At 36.6% G+C, this 21,440-nt stretch overlaps 2 protein-coding genes across 2 annotated transcripts in view; one reads left to right on the forward strand and one right to left on the reverse strand.

Moving 5' to 3' along the window:
• The window catches only part of kibra (WW and C2 domain containing protein kibra), a 108,723-nt gene extending 106,322 nt beyond the window's left edge, over positions 1–2,401 (reverse strand). The window contains exon 1 of the mRNA XM_073089460.1: positions 1,950–2,401. Within this exon, the coding sequence (XP_072945561.1) occupies positions 1,950–2,077 (128 nt within the window). The 5' untranslated portion in view covers positions 2,078–2,401. The remainder of the gene's footprint in view (positions 1–1,949) is intronic.
• A 3,537-nt stretch (positions 2,402–5,938) lies between these two features.
• LOC140754337 (protein FAM114A2) lies at positions 5,939–16,258 on the forward strand. The gene is made up of 10 exons (XM_073089332.1): positions 5,939–6,226; positions 7,147–7,344; positions 7,817–7,960; positions 8,378–8,588; positions 9,053–9,304; positions 9,874–9,999; positions 10,757–10,913; positions 11,571–11,762; positions 14,509–14,632; positions 15,343–16,258. The coding sequence occupies exons 1-10, from the start codon at positions 6,047–6,049 to the stop codon at positions 15,415–15,417; spliced, it is 1,659 nt and encodes a 552-aa protein (XP_072945433.1). The 5' UTR covers positions 5,939–6,046; the 3' UTR covers positions 15,418–16,258.
• The last annotated feature ends 5,182 nt before the right edge of the window (positions 16,259–21,440 follow it).

A 21,440-nucleotide genomic window follows, 5' to 3' on the forward strand; every position in this document is an offset into this window, starting at 1 on the left:
CGACAATGACATCCGCGGTGTCTATAGGTACACGACTTACAATTTTTAACTGTGTCTGTTAGATTAATCTTTGCAAGTTAATTGCATCATATCCACATTTCAAATTTTATATTGCAATCTCTATGTACCAACATCTATAATGTTTGTGATAGAGTTGCAGTAGATAGCGAATGATAGAATCGCTCAGAAATATTTTCCCATAACATTTTATTACAATATCAGTGCCCGGCGTACTAATTACCTAGTTTTGCATCGCATACCATGTGGTAGTACCGCGTGGAATGCAGTTTGCCAAAAGGTTCAATAAAAATACAACTTTATGTTTCCTGTGTCAGCGGCCAACTTTATTGTGGCGTCAGGAACCCGATCGCTCGAACGGGCCTCCTTTCCTTTAATTAATTTAATCCATATTTGCAGTATTATGGTAATATCAATAAGCTCTGTATCTATAGTACCTGTCATTTCGTGTAATAGAATATTAAATTAGTTTTAACCTGTCATAGGTAGCATTATCTTTATTATTTAAAACCACTTCAACCTCGTAACGAAGGGACTTGGGAACAATGTTTTCATGCTTATTTATTTCGTTTCCTTCATTAGGGGACCAAGTTTACGCTTCACTGAGAGAGCGAAGCATCACTACACTTATACGTTTAATAGCATACCTTCTTCTCCAAGTTTTACAATCAGTAATGGAGTAATAATTGGAACGAAACTTATTAAATTTACCTATGTGTGATGCGTTATCCAAATCTTTTTTTTTCGTAATTACGATTTTTCTAATTACTAACAAATCTATTACAATGCAATAATAATAAACTGATTAAATATTACGTGTATTATTACGATATTTAAAAAAAATATATTAATAGGTAGCAATTATTTTATATTGTTGATTTCATTGTAATCTTAATATTGTAAGATCTGTATTAATATCTGGGATATACCTACGCTAAGAATTGTCAACGATACAGACATTTTACAGTTATACATAGTCCATTTACACAGACATCATTCAACATGATTTGTCCCTTGCTCAGAACATCATTAATACAATTAAGCAGTTAACTGTTAAAGTGCAATTCCAACTGCAGGTGGCCTGTTTTAAGGTCAACTTTTTAAGACAATGATACAGGTGTCGGTTTTAGTATGGTAAATAGATACAGCTAGACATGATCGGTATTTAATAGGGATGTGTTGTAGCACCTGCAGCAGAGGTGGTGCGATGGTGAAGGGGGTGCAGGCGGAGGAGGGGGAGGCGTGCGCCGCTTTAGAAAGGCGCGACCATCGCCGCAGGCCCGGGCCGCATTCTACGGCCTGTCATTCACACCGCACAACTTGCCTATGCATTGCATTCCATCTCCCACCGCGCTCTCCACGCATCGCTCTACGTACACACGCTCACCTTACGAAACACCCGACCGCACCATCCACACAACATGCCAAATTCATGCCAAACATAAACGCTTCATCGAATTATTCCTGCGCCAGTTCAGCAACTAGCATTACTATGAACCAGTTCAAAACCAATGGCCTCATTAGTCGCGTTCCGTAGCCGCTTACCAAATAAACGGACCCCTTACGAAAACGAAACGCCCAGGCATACAATGTACGTACCGAAGGATAACAAAATGATAACCATAATTTGTGTTTAGGTCATTTGTTGTTAGTCAATTGTGGAATGTCGTGTGAAATCGAGGTTGTTGCGCATGTTTTCCGATAGAGAGCGGCTACGTCGCGGCAGCCAACAGTTTGTTTTTCATGATTTATTCTATTTTGGAACCGTGTTTAACACTTGCACTTCGTCAAGGATCAGATGTATTACATGCACTTTTAATCCGACCGGACGTTTCGCGCAAATTCAATTACAAAACGTCAGAAAACGCATTGGAATGTGAAGTTTTGACATGGGGCTCTTACGGGTTAACACTTCTCTTTGGAAAACTTACCTGTCTCGCGGGTCGATCCACGTCGTTTTTCTACTGTTGTGGTCGATAAAATAGAGCTTTCCGTCAAAGTCCCTCGCATAATCCCATCCGTCGGGCAAGGGTATCTCACCGTTTCGTCTCCTTGGCATATTTCACTGATTAAATCCATTCAAACGAATAACGAAGCACACTCGCGAACTAGCTACACGGCCATGTTGAATACCTCATTACGAGGAGTGACGTCACGCGGGATCGGCCAATGGCGGCGAAGGGCCCCCACGATGGAATGCGGCGCGTACGCGAGCGCGAACACCGAGTTCCGCACGTCACTTTGCCGTCTGTACGAACGATACACGCGACCGCACCACGCGACCCCGCGTCGCTAACTGAGCCGCACGGACTCACCGCCACGTTATCACAGCTCATGATAATATTCACTACCAGCACCTACTGTCTAAATGCATTCCTTCTGACCACAATGTTTACATTACATACATACACGATGCCCTGGCACACACGCCGATGATCTACTGCCTACTGACTAAACTCTATACAGCACGGATATGCTGCAACCAAACTCGCAATGTAGGCAAAAAGTATGTAGGTACATATCCATTCAATCTATTTACGATTCCTCTGTGTATATACATAGTTATACATTCGCATGTACGGCGCGCATTCCACAGCGTATGTAGACATACATACGCGCTATAGATACCTAACTACATATTCAGCTATATTAGATAGTACTCGTATTGCTTTAGGTACCGAAGCGAGTTTGTTAACTCAAATTGCATTCACATCTGTCTTCTTACGATTATAGATCACTGGATGTCTGAATTATAACTTGACTGCTACGATAATCCGAATCTGCCTCGAAGGATCAAAATATTGTTATTTCTTAAATTAAAAAAAAATACTAATTAGAAAATCAGTATCTATCTATTAAATATCATTATAACGTTCGCTCAGCAATTCCAAATCCAGATTGGACTGGGACACTACACTGGAATAGTATCATACATTTTTGAATGTAAAATACTAGCGTGTAGTGTACTGAAATAAAGTTTTAATTATTATCCATGATTCGATGATGCTTTCAGCACGCGAAGCCTTAACAATCTAAATCCAAAACATGGAATAAGACAAGACCCTTTCCTAAGATACATCATACTTTCGTGGCAACCTATCTTAGAACGACGTGTGCCAAGCGTGTGAGGACTGAGTCGTATGATTTTTTATACATTCTATTTAGACATTCTCGTATCTACTTGCTCGATTTATGATAATTAAACGATTATTATATTTAAATATGTACATTACGTACATACATCGTACGTAGAAATACCTAGAACTAGATTATAGTAGTTTTAAAGCGGATATCGGATGTTTGTTTCGGAGTTTCATTTTATAGGGTTTTAAATTTTAAAAGAATGTAAAAATAATAAATGTAATCAAAATTTGTAATTTCACTTGAAATGGCGCCTGATTCTCTCAGTAATAATATTCGGACAGAGTGTATTACATGTTACACAATGTTTCACAAAAACAAAACGTAAGGAAAGTTGAACGAAAGTTGAACTCGAAATTGAGTAATGAAGTTTGAAAACATTAACTTGTTTTGACACCAAAACACTTCTGCCAAACTGTCAACGGTATATGCTGCGCCATCTAGCGGTACATGGAGAAACTGAATACCCAAGTCGCTAGCTAAAAGTGCGCACGCGATGGTTCACAAATGCTTATGTCAATAACTTTATACCGCACTTAACTTTTGTCACCATAACTGCCGAACGAGGACATGTCCTCGTATGGATAACCACTAATAGCAAATTTCCATAAGAGCTTCCGTTCCTGAGGACACGTTAAGAGTCTGTCTCGGTTATACCATTAAGTAACAATAGTTAAACCTTGTTAGGGACCTTCAAAGCAATTTAAAATCTCTTGACAATGGAGTTAGCCATAACGCATATCGCCTTACAGACTTTTATATAAAAACCGGTTTGTACTTTTTAGTCTATTTTTTTTCTACCTATCATAAAATATTTTGGTATTTCGTATTTATAACATAACTCCAAGTTAAACCACTGACGTATGAATTTTAAATTCCTCAACAGGTAGGTCCGATTTGTCGATGTAAAGTAGCCTTATGGAATATATTAGGCTACTTTTTGCTTTAGGTAAATGTCCCGTCCAAATCCATTGAATACATTTCAAGATGAGCCCGTAAAGAAAAAGAAATAACAAATTAAAAATTTACTTGTGGTTTTCTTATTGTTAAAATTACAGGTTTTTTATTTTTATTTTATAGGAGTAGCAGACGAATATACAGTCCACCCGATGTTAATTGGCTACTGCCGTCTATAATCAACCCCAGATAGTATTAGACATTCCTACCTGAGGTCGGCCACAGATGCACCGCTACTGAGGACCTGAGGACTATGATGAAACGCCTCAGGAAAGTTTTTAAGTTTATTACATAATTACCTACCATATCAATTTCTGCGAGTTCACGGGGCAGGAATTAGGATGACTATGGTATTTAGATTTATGGATAAATCTATTCACTAATCGTTCGGTGACTTCCAAAACTTAGAGCTACTCTTCCGTCCGGTTGGCTGCAACTTGGCAGTGACGAAAAATCATTTGTAATTTGTAAAGCATAATGAGCAAACACAGAAGATTGTTACTATTATTTATTCCTACCAAAGATTAAAGATCGAAAAATGATAATGACTATTATTGTCCGTTATTAATAATCAGTCCAATGTATTTATTTGTGTACACAGAAAAATAATAAAAAGAACATTATAAACAAATATAGTACAGAGGACTACTTATTCCAAACTGAAATTTCTTCCAGCAGCCCCTATGGTCGGAAAATTTATTTATATGATAGCAAACATAGTATTCCCTAGACAAGATCCACATTTGACAAATTATAGTATATTTCGGTATTTCGTAAGCAAAACGTTGGATAAATGATTATGATAATCACTGGCGTAAATAAATATATCCCCGACTCTTTAATAGTATTATTCTTTTTCACAACTTTTTACTTATTTAAGTAGGTACAAACTCACTTACCTGCCAAAATCTATTGTAATAGACAATAGTACCAATGAAAAAAGCGGATGAAAATGAATAATAGCAATATTTATCAATAGGCTGCAGCCTCTCAGCTGTTCCACCTTTCATGCTTTTCTTAGCCATGTTTTTCCAATATGTTTTTCAAAATTAATGACTTACATAAAATACTTCACGTCAAACATAAGCAAACACAATTAACTTTATTTCGTTCGATTTATAAAACTTATTTATATTTACTATACTGAGAATTATTATACACAAATACTACAAAATCAAAACGCAATACGAAAAATAAAAGAGAAGCAAATGAAGCATCAAGCCATCGTTCTGAGAGCCATCATCAAGCGAAGAAAATGCGTTGCGACTTGCGCGCGCATTTGGGGTTTAGCCGTTAGTTATTTTTTTTTTTTTCATTCTTCGACCGTGATTTATATTCAGAAATGCTATTATCGATCCATTTATTAAACATGTGTGATTTTTTGATAAATTAATTTAAATAACATACAAAGTGTTCTTTTAATAATTAACATGAATTCTGTATTGGTAATTTTTATTTAATATAATATAAAAATTTTGCAAACGGCATATGTGTTGGCATAATTTGGTCATTACAAATGACGTTTCAAGGAATGGAAAATCATCACACGGGCGGAGATCGTTCAGTGTATAGGCACTGAGGCACTTCAGTTAAAACTTACAAACTAGGTAATATGTTTTTATTATTGTAATATTTTCAAGTAATAATAATTTCCTATACATTTAAATAATACATATCAATGTAAGTTTTGTGTTTCTTTAACTTACTTTTAAGATAATGTTTCAACCGTTTTATAGGCAACATTAATAAAGCTAGAGTTGTAAGAAAACTTAGTCACTGAACGGCAGAACGTTGATTATTGAATTGACCGCTGACAGCAACAACAATTGTCAAAAAGTGTCAAAAACATTCATCTTTACAACACGTCGACGTCGTAAATTGTTGTAATAAAAATTAATATAATTCAAAATCGGGCTAAAGTGAGTCTAAAATGCCGTCGAGTGATAGTGAAGGCTTTGAAAGCGCTGATGAGGGCCATCTTAGTCCAACCAAACGAGACAGGAAGAAACGGTTATCATCGTCGAATTACAGTGATAATCTAGAATCTGATACAGACACCAAAAAGCCAAGTAAAACCTCACAGGTTAAAACGGATACCCCAAAAACTGTAGTAAGTATTTTGTATGAGTCAAAATTAAATTTTCGCACTATGGCCTAATGTCCACGCCCTGAATTTGTTTTTAAAATGTACAATATGTTTGAAGCTAATTATGTGTTTAAAGTTATTTTTTCTAGCAAATAAGAAAATATTCAAAGTAGTATCAATCACGTATGTTAATATTTAACGTCTATGAAATTATGCAGTCCATCTTGAACCATTCCTAAACATGTTTGGACCTGAGTTAGTCTTAAAGTTTCAAGTTCCTTTAATAAAAATGGTCTGTGAATAATTTTACAATTCACTAGTTTATTGCAAATGATACCTGTGATATTGATGCTAAAGTTACAACCATAATGTGTGACCTTATATCACTCGTTTGTGATTGTGTGACATTACTTTTATAATAATACTCACACTACTTACACATCTCTAAAGGCAGACCTAAAGCTATTCTTGTATACAATGTGTATTGACATATTTATATCTAATGTAACATGGCCATGTAAACATGGGCCATGCTGGTTAAAATATTGAATAGAACAATATGATTTAGCTTTCTCTTTTTCATACAAAAGTAGAAGACAACCATGCAGTTCACCTGATTGTAAGTGGTTATTGCCATCCATACACATCTGTAATCATCCCCAGATAAGATTCCTATCTGAGTTCACCCACATTAATATGCCGCTACCCCTGAAGACTCATTTGGAATGCCTTGGATATGTATGTCGCTCCTTATCACAACCTTCAAACCAGAGCACAACAGCGTTCAACACTGCTGTTATTAGACAAAAATGGGTGTGGCAGTGGTGCCTCCGAAGTTGAACCACAAACAGTTGTACCACCTTAAAAAAATTGGAGGGGTGTAAATATAAATGCATTTTAATACTTAACCATAATTTACCTTTACATTTTTCATTCTATTCTAGGAAACTACAGATGGATGGGATGATTTTGATGTAGATGATGAACCAATACCTACCTCTAATCAAAAAAGTAATGTTAAAGCCACACCAAGTAATATTGAATCGAAGACTGATGTTAAGACACAAAATGAGTCTAAAGATACAGGATGGGATGATTTTGATGATTGGGGTGAAGCAGATGTTGCTGCCAATGTGAACAAGGTGAGTTTAATGTCGAACTATAAATATTATACCTAACTAGCAAAATGTCTGAGTTTTCAGGTGTATTTTGATGTCACTATAGGTACATTACCATTACAATATACATTAGCTTTGTGAAAGCAAATAATTTTGATTTCAAAATCGATAAATAAAACAAACATATTTATACAGGTAATAAATGAGCTTATAATCAACCTTAGAAGAGTTAAAGTTCTCTCTGAGATTGGCTACAGGTGTGTTACAATATTGAAACATGCAGGTTCTTAGGCAATCTAATTCTATCTGTTGTTGATTATAGATGTCTTTAGGAAGCAGTTGCTACTTTGACAGAGACAGCATGGTTGTTTGCTACTTCTCCAATATAAAAATTGCCTTTATGCCTAAATGCACTCTTTGTTTTTAGAGCTCTATACATGTATATCTTTAAATATTTTGTATGATATTAATGTCATTCCAGGGGTCCCAATCCCAGCCGGAGCCTAATATCAAGGAAGTGACTGAATGTCTCGCACAAACATCGACAAAGAGTGATGGGTGGGGCTGGGGGTGGGGGGTGGATTCCCTGCTAAGCTCGGCCACTGCTGGTATCACAACCCTCACTAGCCAAGTTTCTCAGGTAATATCATCATGTTTGAAATAGTCATATAATCGCCAAGTTTGTACAGAAAGTAAGCAGCTTTATGAAGTGCAGGGGCTTATTAAATTCTTGATTTTCTGTGATTTAGTCTTGCAAGCTACAGACTCTTAGAATTTCTAGAGCTTTTTAGGCTCTTTCTAAAGGGCTAAAAACTTCTATGTTCAAATATACACCTATAAGCAAGTGACATAATATGATATCAAAAAATAAGCGTAAATTCAAGCCAACAAAATAAAATTGAGTGGAAAAGGATGAATTTCACAACTTGATTGTCAATTTCAAATACTCTTTATCTTAAAGCAAGACATGCATATCAATACCTTAATTTGCAAATCAGCCAACTCCACTTTTTGTCAATTATCAATATGTATTTTATAAGGCCTATTTATTTTGCAGGGCATTTCAACAGTGCTGGAAACTGGTATCGGAGCACCAGACCCAGAAGAGCTAGCCAGGAGGAAATCTAAAGAAACAGCTGTTAAATCTGAGAAACCAGATGATGTCAAACCAGCGGAACCAACACGACCTGAGGATGACAGTACAAGTGGAGATGCATTCCCGTTTGGAAGTATATTTTCTGGTGTTACAAAATTTGTGGAGACTACTGGTGAGTTATGTGTAACAATTCATGGTCAGTCTACCTTAAGACTTTACATGTTCTCACATGATCATCATCCAGAAAATCCATTTGGTATTTTTCCTATTACCTCGCATAAATAAATGCATTGTTTTACTGTCATTTATCCCTGTGAATTATAAATACTTTTGTAGTTGGCTGTGATATTTATTTTTGAAAAATGTAGTGTACACTAGTTAAAAAGTTTTTTGCCCTCAGTGACTATTCGTTTTTTTAATTCTAGTAATATAACCATATAAAATACCTTAGCGAATTTTGGAGACAGAACTAATTTTGTATTTTTTATAACATTGCCTATTTTTAACTAAGTTCTTAAGAGGACTGCCTTTTATGTCTATCTACACACAATATCTGAATAAAGGCTATGAGATATTGTCTTTACGTAGTTACGTGTGTACTAATTGGCTGCAATAATAATGATATAATCATTACAGGAACGAAAGTTATTGCTGGTGGTCTAGATACCCTAGAGACTATAGGCAAAAAGACAATGGAAGTCCTGCAAGATGGGGATCCAGGTCTAGCCAAGAAACGCGCGATGCTCGGCCTGGACTCCGGGGATAAACCAGTCCTCTCGCAGGTGCTAAGGGAAGCTAAACAGAAGGCAGATGAGGAGGATAAGATTAAAGAAGCAAAACGGGAAGCGAAGGAAGTCCATTATGAGAATCTGTTTGATGATTTTGAAGGTTTGTCATAACTATGATAATGAACTATTTTATAATTATAGTTGTACCACCTTCAATTTTTCTGCACATCCCTAAGGTTGACTGGGAGAAAATGCTATTTAGCATTAAGTCTGCCTTTTGCACCACACTGTTTTTAACATGGTCAATAAAGAGTAAATAAATAAATAGATAATTAATTAAACTCACCATTTTTGTTGCTAACAATAGTTGACAGTGGAGGATTTTACCTGCTTGTGTGTGTTAACTTTGCACTGGTTTTGACAAAATATTCCCTGGGAGCTAGCAAGAATAATAACATGGCTTCATACGCAGAAGTATTTGCAATTTTCACCCCTCAATGAAAAGAAAATGAAGTGATGATTGACTTTTAGATAATTTTCACTTAAAAGATCCATGTTCTGTCTTCGGACTTATCTCTATATTTCTTATGTAATAGGCTTCATTACTACCTATTAATGGCTCTAACTATTTAATATTGGATGTATTTTAATTAAAATACATACTACATATTTTAGTAAGTGGGTGAAATGTAAAAAAACATGTTAAAGTTAATTTTACTTGACTTTCAGGCCTAGTACATTTAGAAGCGTTGGAGATGCTCTCGAAACAAGTGAGCATGCGGATAGAGGAACGACTGCGTGGCGTGGATCCCGGTAAGAGACAGGAGATCAAAGAGACGTTACAACAAGTTGCTGGTGAGTGAATATTGTCATTATCAATACATTATTTTAGAAGGTGGTATAACCCTTTGTGGTTCGACTCCAGCGGCACCACCGCCACACCTATTTCTACCTAATAACAGCAGTGTTAGGCGCTGCTGTGTTCTGGTTCGAAGGGTGTGGTAAGGGAGACAGGCTTTTCCGAGGCGTTCCAGCTTAGTTCTCAGGGGTAGCGGCGCATCTGTGGCCGACCTCAGGTAGGAATATCTAATCCTATCTGGGGTTGATTACAGATGTCCATGGGCGGCAGTAGCCACTTACCATCAGGTGGACTGCATGCTCGTCTGCTACTCTTATATTATAAAAAATATATATATATTGTTACTATTGTATGAGTATCCTTTAAAAGTGAAAAGGGTGGATACTGTAATTTTCCTGTATAATAATGAGCTCTTGGTGGAGGATCCTAGAAGTAATCACAGTTTATTGGTTGAAATTCCTCCTCTTTCTATAGTCTGGCGGATCGAATCTCAGGGATTCCATCGGATTTATCGAAAGTGATGTGTGTATTATAATAAATTAATAGTTGAAGAAATATAACGTTTGAGAAGGTTTGATACAATTAGAGCATGGTGGTCTATAGTATTATCCTTCTCACTGTATGGGAAGAACCATACCCAATAGTGTGGACAGTTTTTAGTAATGAAGATAAACTCTTTTTAACTGTTTGTTTCTGCCGACTGAACATATACTTTTTTCATCCCATTATTATAAAATCATAAATTATTTGCAGAACTCTGTGAAATGCCCGAGGAGGATGATGATGATGTGAGTGAAGATGATGAAGAGCAGACCAGCGCGGATTCCTCCAAAGCAGATGCTCTGCATGACAGGCTACTGAAGTCAACACGGGATATTGGACTCAAGATACAATTCCAGCCGTTGATCAAGTGAGTTTTTCGGTGTATTTAGCGCTGAAAACAGGCGCTGTCCTAGGGAGCGAGGGTCACAGGGGTCACGACAAAAAAACCGGGTCGAACTCGCATTTGGTCAGTTTTTTTTTTGTTCGGAGACTCTCCATAGATTCCTTCTTCCGCGGGTGTAGCAGAGAAAGTATGCCGGAATTTACAATACAAAAAACACCGAGTCCGACTCGCACTTGGTCAGTTTTTTTTTGTGAAACCCCTCCATGGATTCCTTCTTCCGAGGGTGTAGCGGAGAAGATATGCCTTTACAATAAATACTAATGTTAGAAAAATAGAAAAAAAGTGTAGTTTAACCAAATTTCCCCTGTGACGCTAAAAATCGTTTACTGCGATCTCGCCTGGCTGAAACTAATTTTTCTTCTCTGTAAAGCGCGGGTGTCGTTTTTATAACTAATATAAAAGTAGAGATAAAGTATATAATCCTCGGAAAAGTATGTCTCCCTTACCACTCCCTTGAAACCAGAACACAGCAGCGCTTAACACTGTTGTTATTAGGCAGAAGTAGGTGTGGCGGTGGTGCCGCCGGAGTCGAACCACAAAGGGTGCGTGCTCGTCAGCTACTCCTATATTATAAAATTAAAAAAAACATTTTTTTTTTATTTATTCTACAATTTATTCCAGACAGTATGCTGACATCCTGTCCTGGCTCGAGGCCAACGAAGATAATCAAACAGAGAAGACAATATATAAACGTGCGGTCAGTGGCCTCGCCCAGACAACAGCACTCTCGGTGGAAATATACCATAAGACAGCTGAGATGCTGCTCGTGAAGACCAGACGGTCTACCGCCGATGAGGCTGACGCATTAACACAGTGAGTTCGATTTATATTTAACAAGCTTTTATTTATTAACATAGATTAGTAAAGATACTTCGCCGCCTTCAAACTGAATGAAAAAAAAAACGGCTGAGAAGTAAGTTCTTTTTTTTTAATTTTTGACCAATAAAAACATTTTTAGAGAAAATTTACGAATAAATAACGAATACTGCGTAATTTACATAATAAATAAATAATAATTTCAAATATTTTAGGGACATTTTAGCACAGGGACGTGGGAAAACTTTTTTACGCAACTATTTCAATTCTCAAAACTGGTTACATTTTCTTGTTAGGAGTGAGTAATCTTTACTAATCTATGTTTATTAAGTTAAGATTAAAACTACTTCGCAACAATCCGCTACAAATATGTATGATGGTGGCTGTGGTGCCTCCAAAGTTAAACCACACCTTAAATGATCCTAATGTAATCAACGAATATTTTTTGAATCTACCACCACATAATGATATTGACCCTGACCTTGTCATCAACATGATGAAAAAATATGAAAGTAGCAACAGTTTTAGTTTAAAACCGGCAACCGACATAGAAGTCAGTAAAATCATAAATAGCATAAAAACAAAAGCAGAGGGACATGACGGGCTTAATATTGAGATGATTAAATTGACGCTAGATGTAACTCTTCCTATAATAACATTGATTGTTAATAAGTCGATAGAAACAAATACATTCCCGAACGGTTGGAAAAGGGCTATAGTCAAACCTATTCCCAAGAAAAACTCCATAAAGGATATAAAAGACCTGCGACCTATATCCGTCCTTCCTGTGCTATCAAAAGTCTTAGAAAAGATAGTGCTAGACCAAACAATAATTTACTTAGAAAACAACAATATACTTCCTAAATTTCAATCAGGGTTTAGGCGTGGGCACAGTACAGAAACGGCTCTTCTCAATGTCACAGACGACATAACCGAGGCCTCAGATATGGGATTGAGCAGCATTCTTGTACTACTGGATTATACCAGGGCATTTGACTGTGTACACCCGGAATTACTTTTAGCCAAAATGAAACATTATGGATTCACAAAAAATACTTGTAGCTGGTTTGAATCGTTTCTTGTTAAGAGAGATCAAATGGTGATAATAAATGGTCGGGACGGTAAAAAGATGATATCCTCGCTTCGGTCGGTCGAGCGAGGTGTGCCCCAGGGATCTCTGCTCAGCCCAATCCTGTTCGCTATGTACACAGCAGACCTGCCTGCGCAAATCAAATCATGCAAGTACCACCTTTATGCTGATGACACATAATTGTATTATTCTTTTGACAGTAGAAACGCACCAGAAGCAATAAGAAAGATCAACGAAGATCTACATAATATTTACGCTTGGTCGCAGAATAATTGCTTGGCTCTTAACGCAGCAAAATCACAAGTACTAACCCTGGGAACAAAAGTACAAATGAGACATGCAATGGACAGCAGGAATGCAATTACGATTAATAATATACCTTTGGAACAGGTAAAGTCCGCTCGTAACCTAGGGCTAATGCTGGACGGAGAGCAAAAATTTATCGACCACATTAATAATAAAATACATATAGCCTTTTTTAAGCTAAAAACATTATATAAGATTAGACCCTATTTAAAAGAAGACCTCCGTATAACCTTGTGCGATTCTTTGGTGCTTTCCCAGCTAAACTACTGCAGCCCTGTTTTCGGTCCGAAGATAAATTCTAGCTCAGAACGAGCAATACAGCGGGTACAAAATGCATGCATCCGATTCTGCTTTAACGTACCTAGGAAAGAGTTTATAACGCCTTATCTGAATAAAAAGGGTATTCTCAATATGTGCGCCAGGAGAGAACTTTACTATGCCTCGATTGTTAAAAAAGTTATGTGGACCAAAAAGCCCGAGTATCTTTTTGAGAAACTCAACTGGACGAAGGACATTTCCCAACGAAGCATTCGGTCTAACGCACAAACCCTCTTGCAAATACCAGCACACAAAACCACGAGATATAGAGGATGTTTCAAGTTCGCTGCAGCGAGAATTTGGAACGACTTGCCACCCCCTATGAGACAACACATGTCTATTAAATGCTTCAAAGCAAAATATAAATTAGCTCTGCTAAAAAGGCAACTCGCTGCAGAAAACCTGAAACATTCCTACCACAAATCCCTGAGCCTAAAAAAGTTTTTCGAAACTAATTAGTAAGCCAATGCAACCAATTAGTAACAAAACTTATATTTACACACACATACTTACACGCACACACACACACACATACACTAACACGATATTCTTAGTCCATAAATTAATTGTTATTATTTTTATATCTTTCTGTCTGTTTTTTTTTTTTTTTGTGGATGGCTTTATGAAAATTTGTCTATCGGTAAATGGGGACCGCTTATTTTTAACTCCCTAATAATATCTTTGGGAGTAGGGAGTGGCTGAAAAACAGCGCTGCGCGGGATTTCTATCCCGCGTTAGCTAAAGCTGAGCCACTTCCTATTGCCCCAGCGCATGTTTATTAAAAAAAAAATATTTGTTATGTATCGTATTCTATTGTTTTATTCATGTGTATGGCAATAAATGATTATTATTATTATTAAAACTTTCTATTGTATAATTTTTTTTCATATTAAAAATGTTCTATCTAACTTCAATTCTGTTTAAAGTTGATTACGTAAGCGACAGAGATGACTTAACATGAGCTGGAGTACGAAATTCTAATTTCATGTTGATGCATTTGATGTGAGCATTTTTGTTATTTATTTTCAGGATGACAGTAGTACTAACAAAACATATAAGCGAGCTAGCTACCCTCTTCACGGAGAAGCTGAACGCCCATCCCGCTGAAGATAAGCAACAAATCAATAACTACATTACTAATGTGTTCTTGGAGGTAAGTTCATGCTTGTCCAAGTTATTTATATTGCACATTTAAGTCGGGTTTAAAAATATTAATTAAGTTTGATACAGTACCCTTACCAGGAGTTTTTACGTTTCGACAAATATGACTGTTTTTGTATTTGTTTACGTATTTGCCCATACAAATTCCAATCAGCGCCCCTAGCGGATTGTGTCAGAACTAAGAAATCGTATGGGCCAATACGTAAACAAATACCAAAACAGTAATATTTGTCGAAACGTAAAAACGCCTGGTAAGGGCTGTACCCTTACCAGGCGTTTTTGTCATCACAGATCATAAGATAATACTGGTTGACCACACAATGGTTTCTGGGTTCGAACCCCGACAAATGCATCTTAATTACGAAATTTATATTATTGTTCTTGGTCTTAATATTTGTGTCGTCTTTATGTATGTCCGTTAGCTGCACATATTTGCCTACCGACAAGATGAGATGTGACAATTTCTAGTAGGCAAATTTCAATCTCTAGTAGGCAAAAGTTTGATAGATTGATTTTATTAACAATGGGCATGTTTAGCTTACTTAACCAATAAAAAACAAACAGTATATTATTCAGTTTTATTCTAATCTAAGCTATGTGTGTGTCAACTCAAAGCCTACTTAGGATTAAAGTTTATTTCCTAGAGCTTAAACTTTAAGCTTTTTTCAGATTGTGATTTATCAAGTTACTGTGTTTTTTCAGGCCGGAAACAGCTCGAAATATATAGAAAATGCATTCCAACTGGCACTCCCCATTCTACAAATTGGTGCTGTGTAATAGATACAAATATAAATAAATGTTAATATAATTCCTCTGTAATCATAGTTATTGAAATTTATTATTAAAATCTACGTATTTGTTAATAAAAGGTGGAAAGATTGTTGTTAAAAACAACGTACTATGTCCTAAGGTATTGTATAAAATATATTTAATCTTCTTGTATATGTATTATTTGTATTTTTTTATTAAAATTGTAACTTCTGTAAAGTTCTGCACACATTGGAAAGAAAAGTATTGGAGAGAATTGTCAAAGTATTTGTGGTTAACTCTAAAATAGTGATAGGGCAATTTGTATTTCCAAAAAGTGTAAAAAGAGTTTCAAAGTATGCACAAATATACACAAAGTTGCATATAATATCCATAGGCGCTTGTGACTACTTTCCATGTAGAATTATGCCTTTCATTGAATAAAAAGCTGCCCACAAAATATGACTAAAATAATTTGTATTTCATCATTTGGTGACTATAGTTGTACAATTTATCCAGAATCATTTTACTTTCGTTTGAGATACTTTTTTTTGTAGTTTCTCATCGCTAGCTTTGTTGCGCCAAGACATGTAAATAACGCCATCTATCGCAAATGCCTGGCAACTTTAAAAATATATATTGATTGATCACCGTTCATTACGATAATAATTTAACATTATAGAAAATAAGTTTCTAAAATTATAATAACATTACCTAAATTGTTAGTTAATTATATAAAAAAATCTTTAAAATATTTCAAATTCAATTCAATGTATTATATTCTGGTATGTTTGTTAAATGTATTAAAAAGAAAGATACGTACTTGTAAGTAAAAAATGTATCAAAATATTAAAATTTGTCTCGAAATGAATTTAATTGTTTTATTTCTCTAAAAACGAAAGTGCTGAAGAAGTAATGTATAATGATCATAGTAAACTTTATTAAAACAAAAGTGAAGCAATTGTTCGTGAGTTGACTCCGGCATTACAGTCACACTTATTTTTGCCTTATACACCAACCTTGAGCTGCTGTGTTCTGGTTTGGATGGTGCGGTAAGGGGAGACTTTTATACAAGGCGTTCCAACTTATTCTTCAGGTAGCAGCGCACCTTTTTTTTTGTTAACGAGGGGGAAATCTTCAAAAGTATCCGGTGGCGTGGGAGCGACACAGGGTTATGTGGGTGTGTACACACTTACCGTACTAAAACTCCCCCGGTGACCGTCCTCGGCGCTGCGTAGAGGACTCCGAGATCTCCAAAGGAACGCAACCGGATTCCTCTTAGCTCGTTGCCCCATCGGGCTCCGCCCAGGTGAGCTAGCGTAGCAACGCACCTGTGGCCTACCTAAGGTAGCATCTACTCTTATACTAATCCTATTGACACTATTAGGTGGTCTCTAAGTTCGTGTGCGACGTTTATAATATACAGGGTGAACTTTTCAAGTGTGTGAAACTAAGGATTAGTGGAAAATGCTACAAGGTAGATTTGATAAAAATTAAAATTATAAGCCCATTAAATAAAGTAAAAACCTACCCTTTTTTTTTGGTTTTCGAGGGGGAGGAAACCTTCAAAAGGTATCCGACGACATGGGAGCGACGCCGGGTTATGTGGGATTTTTACCGCACTAAAATCCCCCCGGTGGCCGTCCTCAGCGCTTCGTGAAGAACTCCGGGATCTCTGATGGAACACAACCGGAGTCCTCCGAGCGCAATGCCCCGGTCGGGCTCTGGCCTGGGGGAGCAGTTTACGCTCCTCCCGCACGCCTGGTGTTTACGACGGCATGCGACCACACATACCGCCGTCCTTCCCGGGGTCGCTTACTGGACGGTTCGAGCTCCCACTCTTGCCGCCGGCAATCCCGGAAGCGCCCTTTTAGTCGCCTCTTACGACAGGAGGGGATAACGTAGCCCTATTCTAGTCCCGGAACTACAGGGAAAAAAGTAATAACTAACCTACTATTATAACACTATTATATCATTTTATATATCATTTAAAATACAAAGAAATAAAAGTATTTTTTCAGAGTAAGCAACACATCTGTGACCATCTTTTAATTTAAAGGTATTTTACTATACAAGTTTCATTACGGCGTTAACAGTTAAATCATACCTAAAAATACTTGGCCCTGTAGGTATGTGGTACTTGTTCGATCCAATTAGTGTCAATCATTCAATTGGCTGAACTTTTTCACCGCATACCAGAACAAGACATACATTCAGACTTATTCCTAAAAAAAGAAATATCCTTTAGGACTCTATTTTATTACTGCGCCTGTTTAATGATTGAAATGGTACCTTTATTTCATTTATATTACAACAATAATTACAAACAAAAACATTGTTATGAATTGATTGAAATTTAGTTCCACAATGTTAATATTGAACGCAGTGAGAGTCTAGTGGTTAAGAGCCTCTCGATAGAGGGGTCTGAGGTTCAAATACCGGGCACGTACCTCTGATTTTTAAAAGTTATGTGCGTATTATAAATATCTAATAAGATAAGATAAGAGAAACATCGTAAGGAAACTTGCACACCTAAGAGATTTATGAAAAGAACGAGCTTTTGCCCGCGGCTTCGCTCGCGTTACTAAGTAATATTTTCATCCCCTATTTTATCCCCTTGGGGATAGAATTGATCAAAATCCTTTCCTAGCGTCATAACATCTACCTGCATGCCAAATTTCAGCCCGATCCGTCCAGTGGTTTGGGCTGTGCGTTGATAGATCACTATGTCAGTCAGTCACCTTTGAGTTATATATTCTACCTAACCCTTCTCATGCTGAGAGGGGAGTCGTGCCCAGCTGTAGTAGGACAGTAATGTGTTGACGACAATATTGAACGGTAAACGGTAAGTAAAAGAAATAGCGAACTATCTTATTGTTTGGGTATCTTTTCTTTCTTTAACTTATCGTTTAAAGTAAAGAAAGTCATGCATCTTTCATCTTAAGCCCTATCGTGATCTATTCATAAAACTTAAAAACGGTTACCGTTGATAATGGGCGGCAAATGCAACCATTGGCAGTCCACCTGTTATCTGCGTCAGATGATATACAGTGGATATGCCTCGGTAATTTCAAATTACTTATTATTTTCTTACCTGAGTCAATGAAGGTTTTTTCTAAAAATCTATAAAATAATTTAGTCTGTGGGAAAAGGTTTTTTTAATTACTTTTTAATTCGTAAGTAGGTATAGAATCGGAACTATGCATTTGATCAAGTGATGATCTTTAGCAAAGTGGTTGTCAAAGAGCCCAAGAGGGTTTGGGAGTTGGTTTAGTATTAGTATAAAATCCTGACGGCTTAAAATATAGCCTACGTCACTTCTACAACTTAGACTAATTCAACGACACTTCATAATAATATATTAAAATTGGGAGGTAGGGCATGGATGAAATACAGGTATGTACTTAAGCTCCAAAAGCATTAATGTGCGCATTCGGGTATAGAAGCAGACAGTAGCGCACACGTTCAATTTTTATTCAACGAATTTACTCAACTACATTAAGTTTTCTAATGACCGCACTGATAAACTTTAAAAAACAGAACTTTCTGATTTAGGTCCTACCAAAACAGGTCCTGACGTGGAAAATATCATCTTCTCTTCTAAATATATATAACTCAAAGGTGACGGACTGACATAGTGATCTATCAACGCACAGCCCAAACCACTGGACGGATCGGGCTGAAATTTGGCATGCAGGTAAATGTTATGACGAAGGCATCCGCTAAGAATGGATTTTGATCAATTCTACCCCCAAGGGGATAAAATAGGGGATGAAAATATTACTTCGAAACGCGAGCGGAGCCGCGGGCAAAAAGCTCGTTGTTTATAAAATTACAGAACTTCTAGAATCCTATTTATTTTTATATTCCAGTTAAAATACATATTTATAATAAGCACGTATACGCTTACGTATAAGTAGGTATCCAGGGCCGTCTTAAGGAAGCCTTGTGCCCTTAGACAAGGAGACATCAAGGGCCGTATCCACTGTATGCTAACTTACCTTTACACGAGACAGGTATTCCCGTGGCACACATCTGCCGGTAGAAAGGGTTTGCATTCTTTCTTTCCGCCAATTCGGTCACATTTCGCGACATGTGCAAACTGAATGTTTGCGTTTGAATTCGAAAATTAAGGGTCTTAGGATTGAAAAATAGAAAGAAATAAACAAACATACATGTGAATACTTTTAAAGTTTAAATAACTAATGTTTTAAAGAATTTGTAGACTAACTGCAATTGATTGGATGTAACCCTTTTAATGTGCCACTTGTGGCATGAATCGCAATTGAAGATCTAGAATATTACCTATGTTCTCTCTCCCCGACAGATTGGTAGAGGGAAGTGCAGATTAGGGGTAAAACACGTATCATGGCAGACAAAATGTTATCTCCTATATAGTGTGTCTAAGAGTATATTTTCTTCGTAATAATAAGTCTGTTGACGTTGTATACAATACATTTGTAATACAAACAGTACCCTTAGTATGAGCTTTTACGTTTTTACAAAAATGAATGTTTTTGGTTACGTATTTCACATACTATTCCAGTCAGTTCTAATACAATCCGCTAGGGGCCCTGATTGCAAATGTATGGGCAAATACCTTCCATAAACAATACCAACATTGGTATTCTTGATCGAAGGCAAATACGTAAACAAATACCAAAACAGTCATTTTTGTAAATACATAAAAACTCATACTAAGGGCACAGTGGTCTACTTCTTGTAAGTTCCATTTGAAATTAAAAAGCTAACCTACTCTCAAAAACCCTGCGTCTATTCCAAAAATATTTGATTAAAACATTCCTATAGCACTCCTAATAGAATTTCACAGAAAAGTCCCTTTCAAATACCATAAAGCATAATTAATTTTATTTCACCCCTGACCTTTTGACAGCTAAGTAATTGATTGATTTCCGTTCAAATCAGTGAGGCTTTGAAACGCCAGTCATCGCACCTGGATATGTTATGCACAATGACGAAGTAAGCAAATAGAGTCCTAATATTTAAAATCTAGAGAAATCTAAATTCTTTCTAGTACGTATACTTATACTCAGTATATTAATAGCCCCACACTAGGATTATTTGTATTGAATACAAAAAATAATACTAAACATAGATGAATACATGTTTCAAATAATTGTGATGTTCGTTTGCCGAGGATCAAACCCAAAGTTTTTTCTTTTTTATAATATAGGAGTAGCAGACGAGCATGCAGTCCACCTGATGGTAAGTGGTTATTGCCGCCCATGGACATCTGTAATCAACCCCAGATAGGATTAGATATTCCTACTTTAGGTCGGCCACCGATGCGCCGCTACTCCTGAGGACTAAGCTGGAATGCCTCGGAAAAGTCAGTCTCCCTTACCACACCCTTCAAAACGGAACACAGCAGCGCCTAACACTGCTGTTATTAGGTAGAAATAGGTGTGGCGTCGTGTGGAGTCGAACCACAAAAGATTCTACCACCTTCAAAGTATAGTATTCGCTGCACCACACAAGGCATCAATTTCCAAATGACTGCATTTTGTGTGCTTCATAAATTGTTTATTTTTAGAATACTAACCTTTAAGGTTTAAGGGTATGTTGTTGAATGTAATTGAACAGGGTTACTAGAATGTTTATAATATTAAACCTTTAAGAGTCTATGTAGTCAGTCTCTGGGGTTGCAGCGTCGATCAGCTGTTTTGGATACTTACCTTTAGTCGTATTGTGAAATTTCAAAGGATTGGACTATTCATACAATTGAATTGTCTGAATTATATTTTATTTCTGAAGCTTTCGACATGATACATAGGAAAGTTTTATCGTAAATTGTATGCTCTCTGTGGTGTATTGGCTATGATTCTTATGTAGGACTTTTGGTCTATTTGAATTTGGTTATTGGTTATAGATATTGAAAGATATCAGTGATCACTTAAAATACGGTAACGGTCTTGTTGTTATTTGCTAAGATGAAAGTGGAAGAATTCATTATTAACTTCTTGTACGAGTATATATTACTAGCTGACCCGGCAAACGTTGTGTTGCCATATAAATAAAAAATGTTACGGGTG

This window comes from Epargyreus clarus, unplaced genomic scaffold (genome assembly GCF_041222505.1).
Source record: "Epargyreus clarus isolate Ecla_fem2 unplaced genomic scaffold, WU_Ecla_fem_2.2 ptg000029l, whole genome shotgun sequence".
Classification (NCBI taxonomy): domain Eukaryota; kingdom Metazoa; phylum Arthropoda; class Insecta; order Lepidoptera; family Hesperiidae; genus Epargyreus; species Epargyreus clarus.

What these genes read in the sequence shown, in the direction of transcription:
- LOC140754337 (XM_073089332.1), top strand. Translation starts at nt 6,047, where the DNA reads ATGCCGTCGAGTGATAGTGAAGGCTTTGAAAGCGCTGATGAGGGCCAT. An exon ending in CGGATACCCCAAAAACTGTA is followed by an intron (nt 6,227 to 7,146) that starts GTAAGTATTTTG and finishes ATTCTATTCTAG; the next exon opens with GAAACTACAGATGGATGGGA. An exon ending in GACGTTACAACAAGTTGCTG is followed by an intron (nt 10,000 to 10,756) that starts GTGAGTGAATAT and finishes AATTATTTGCAG; the next exon opens with AACTCTGTGAAATGCCCGAG.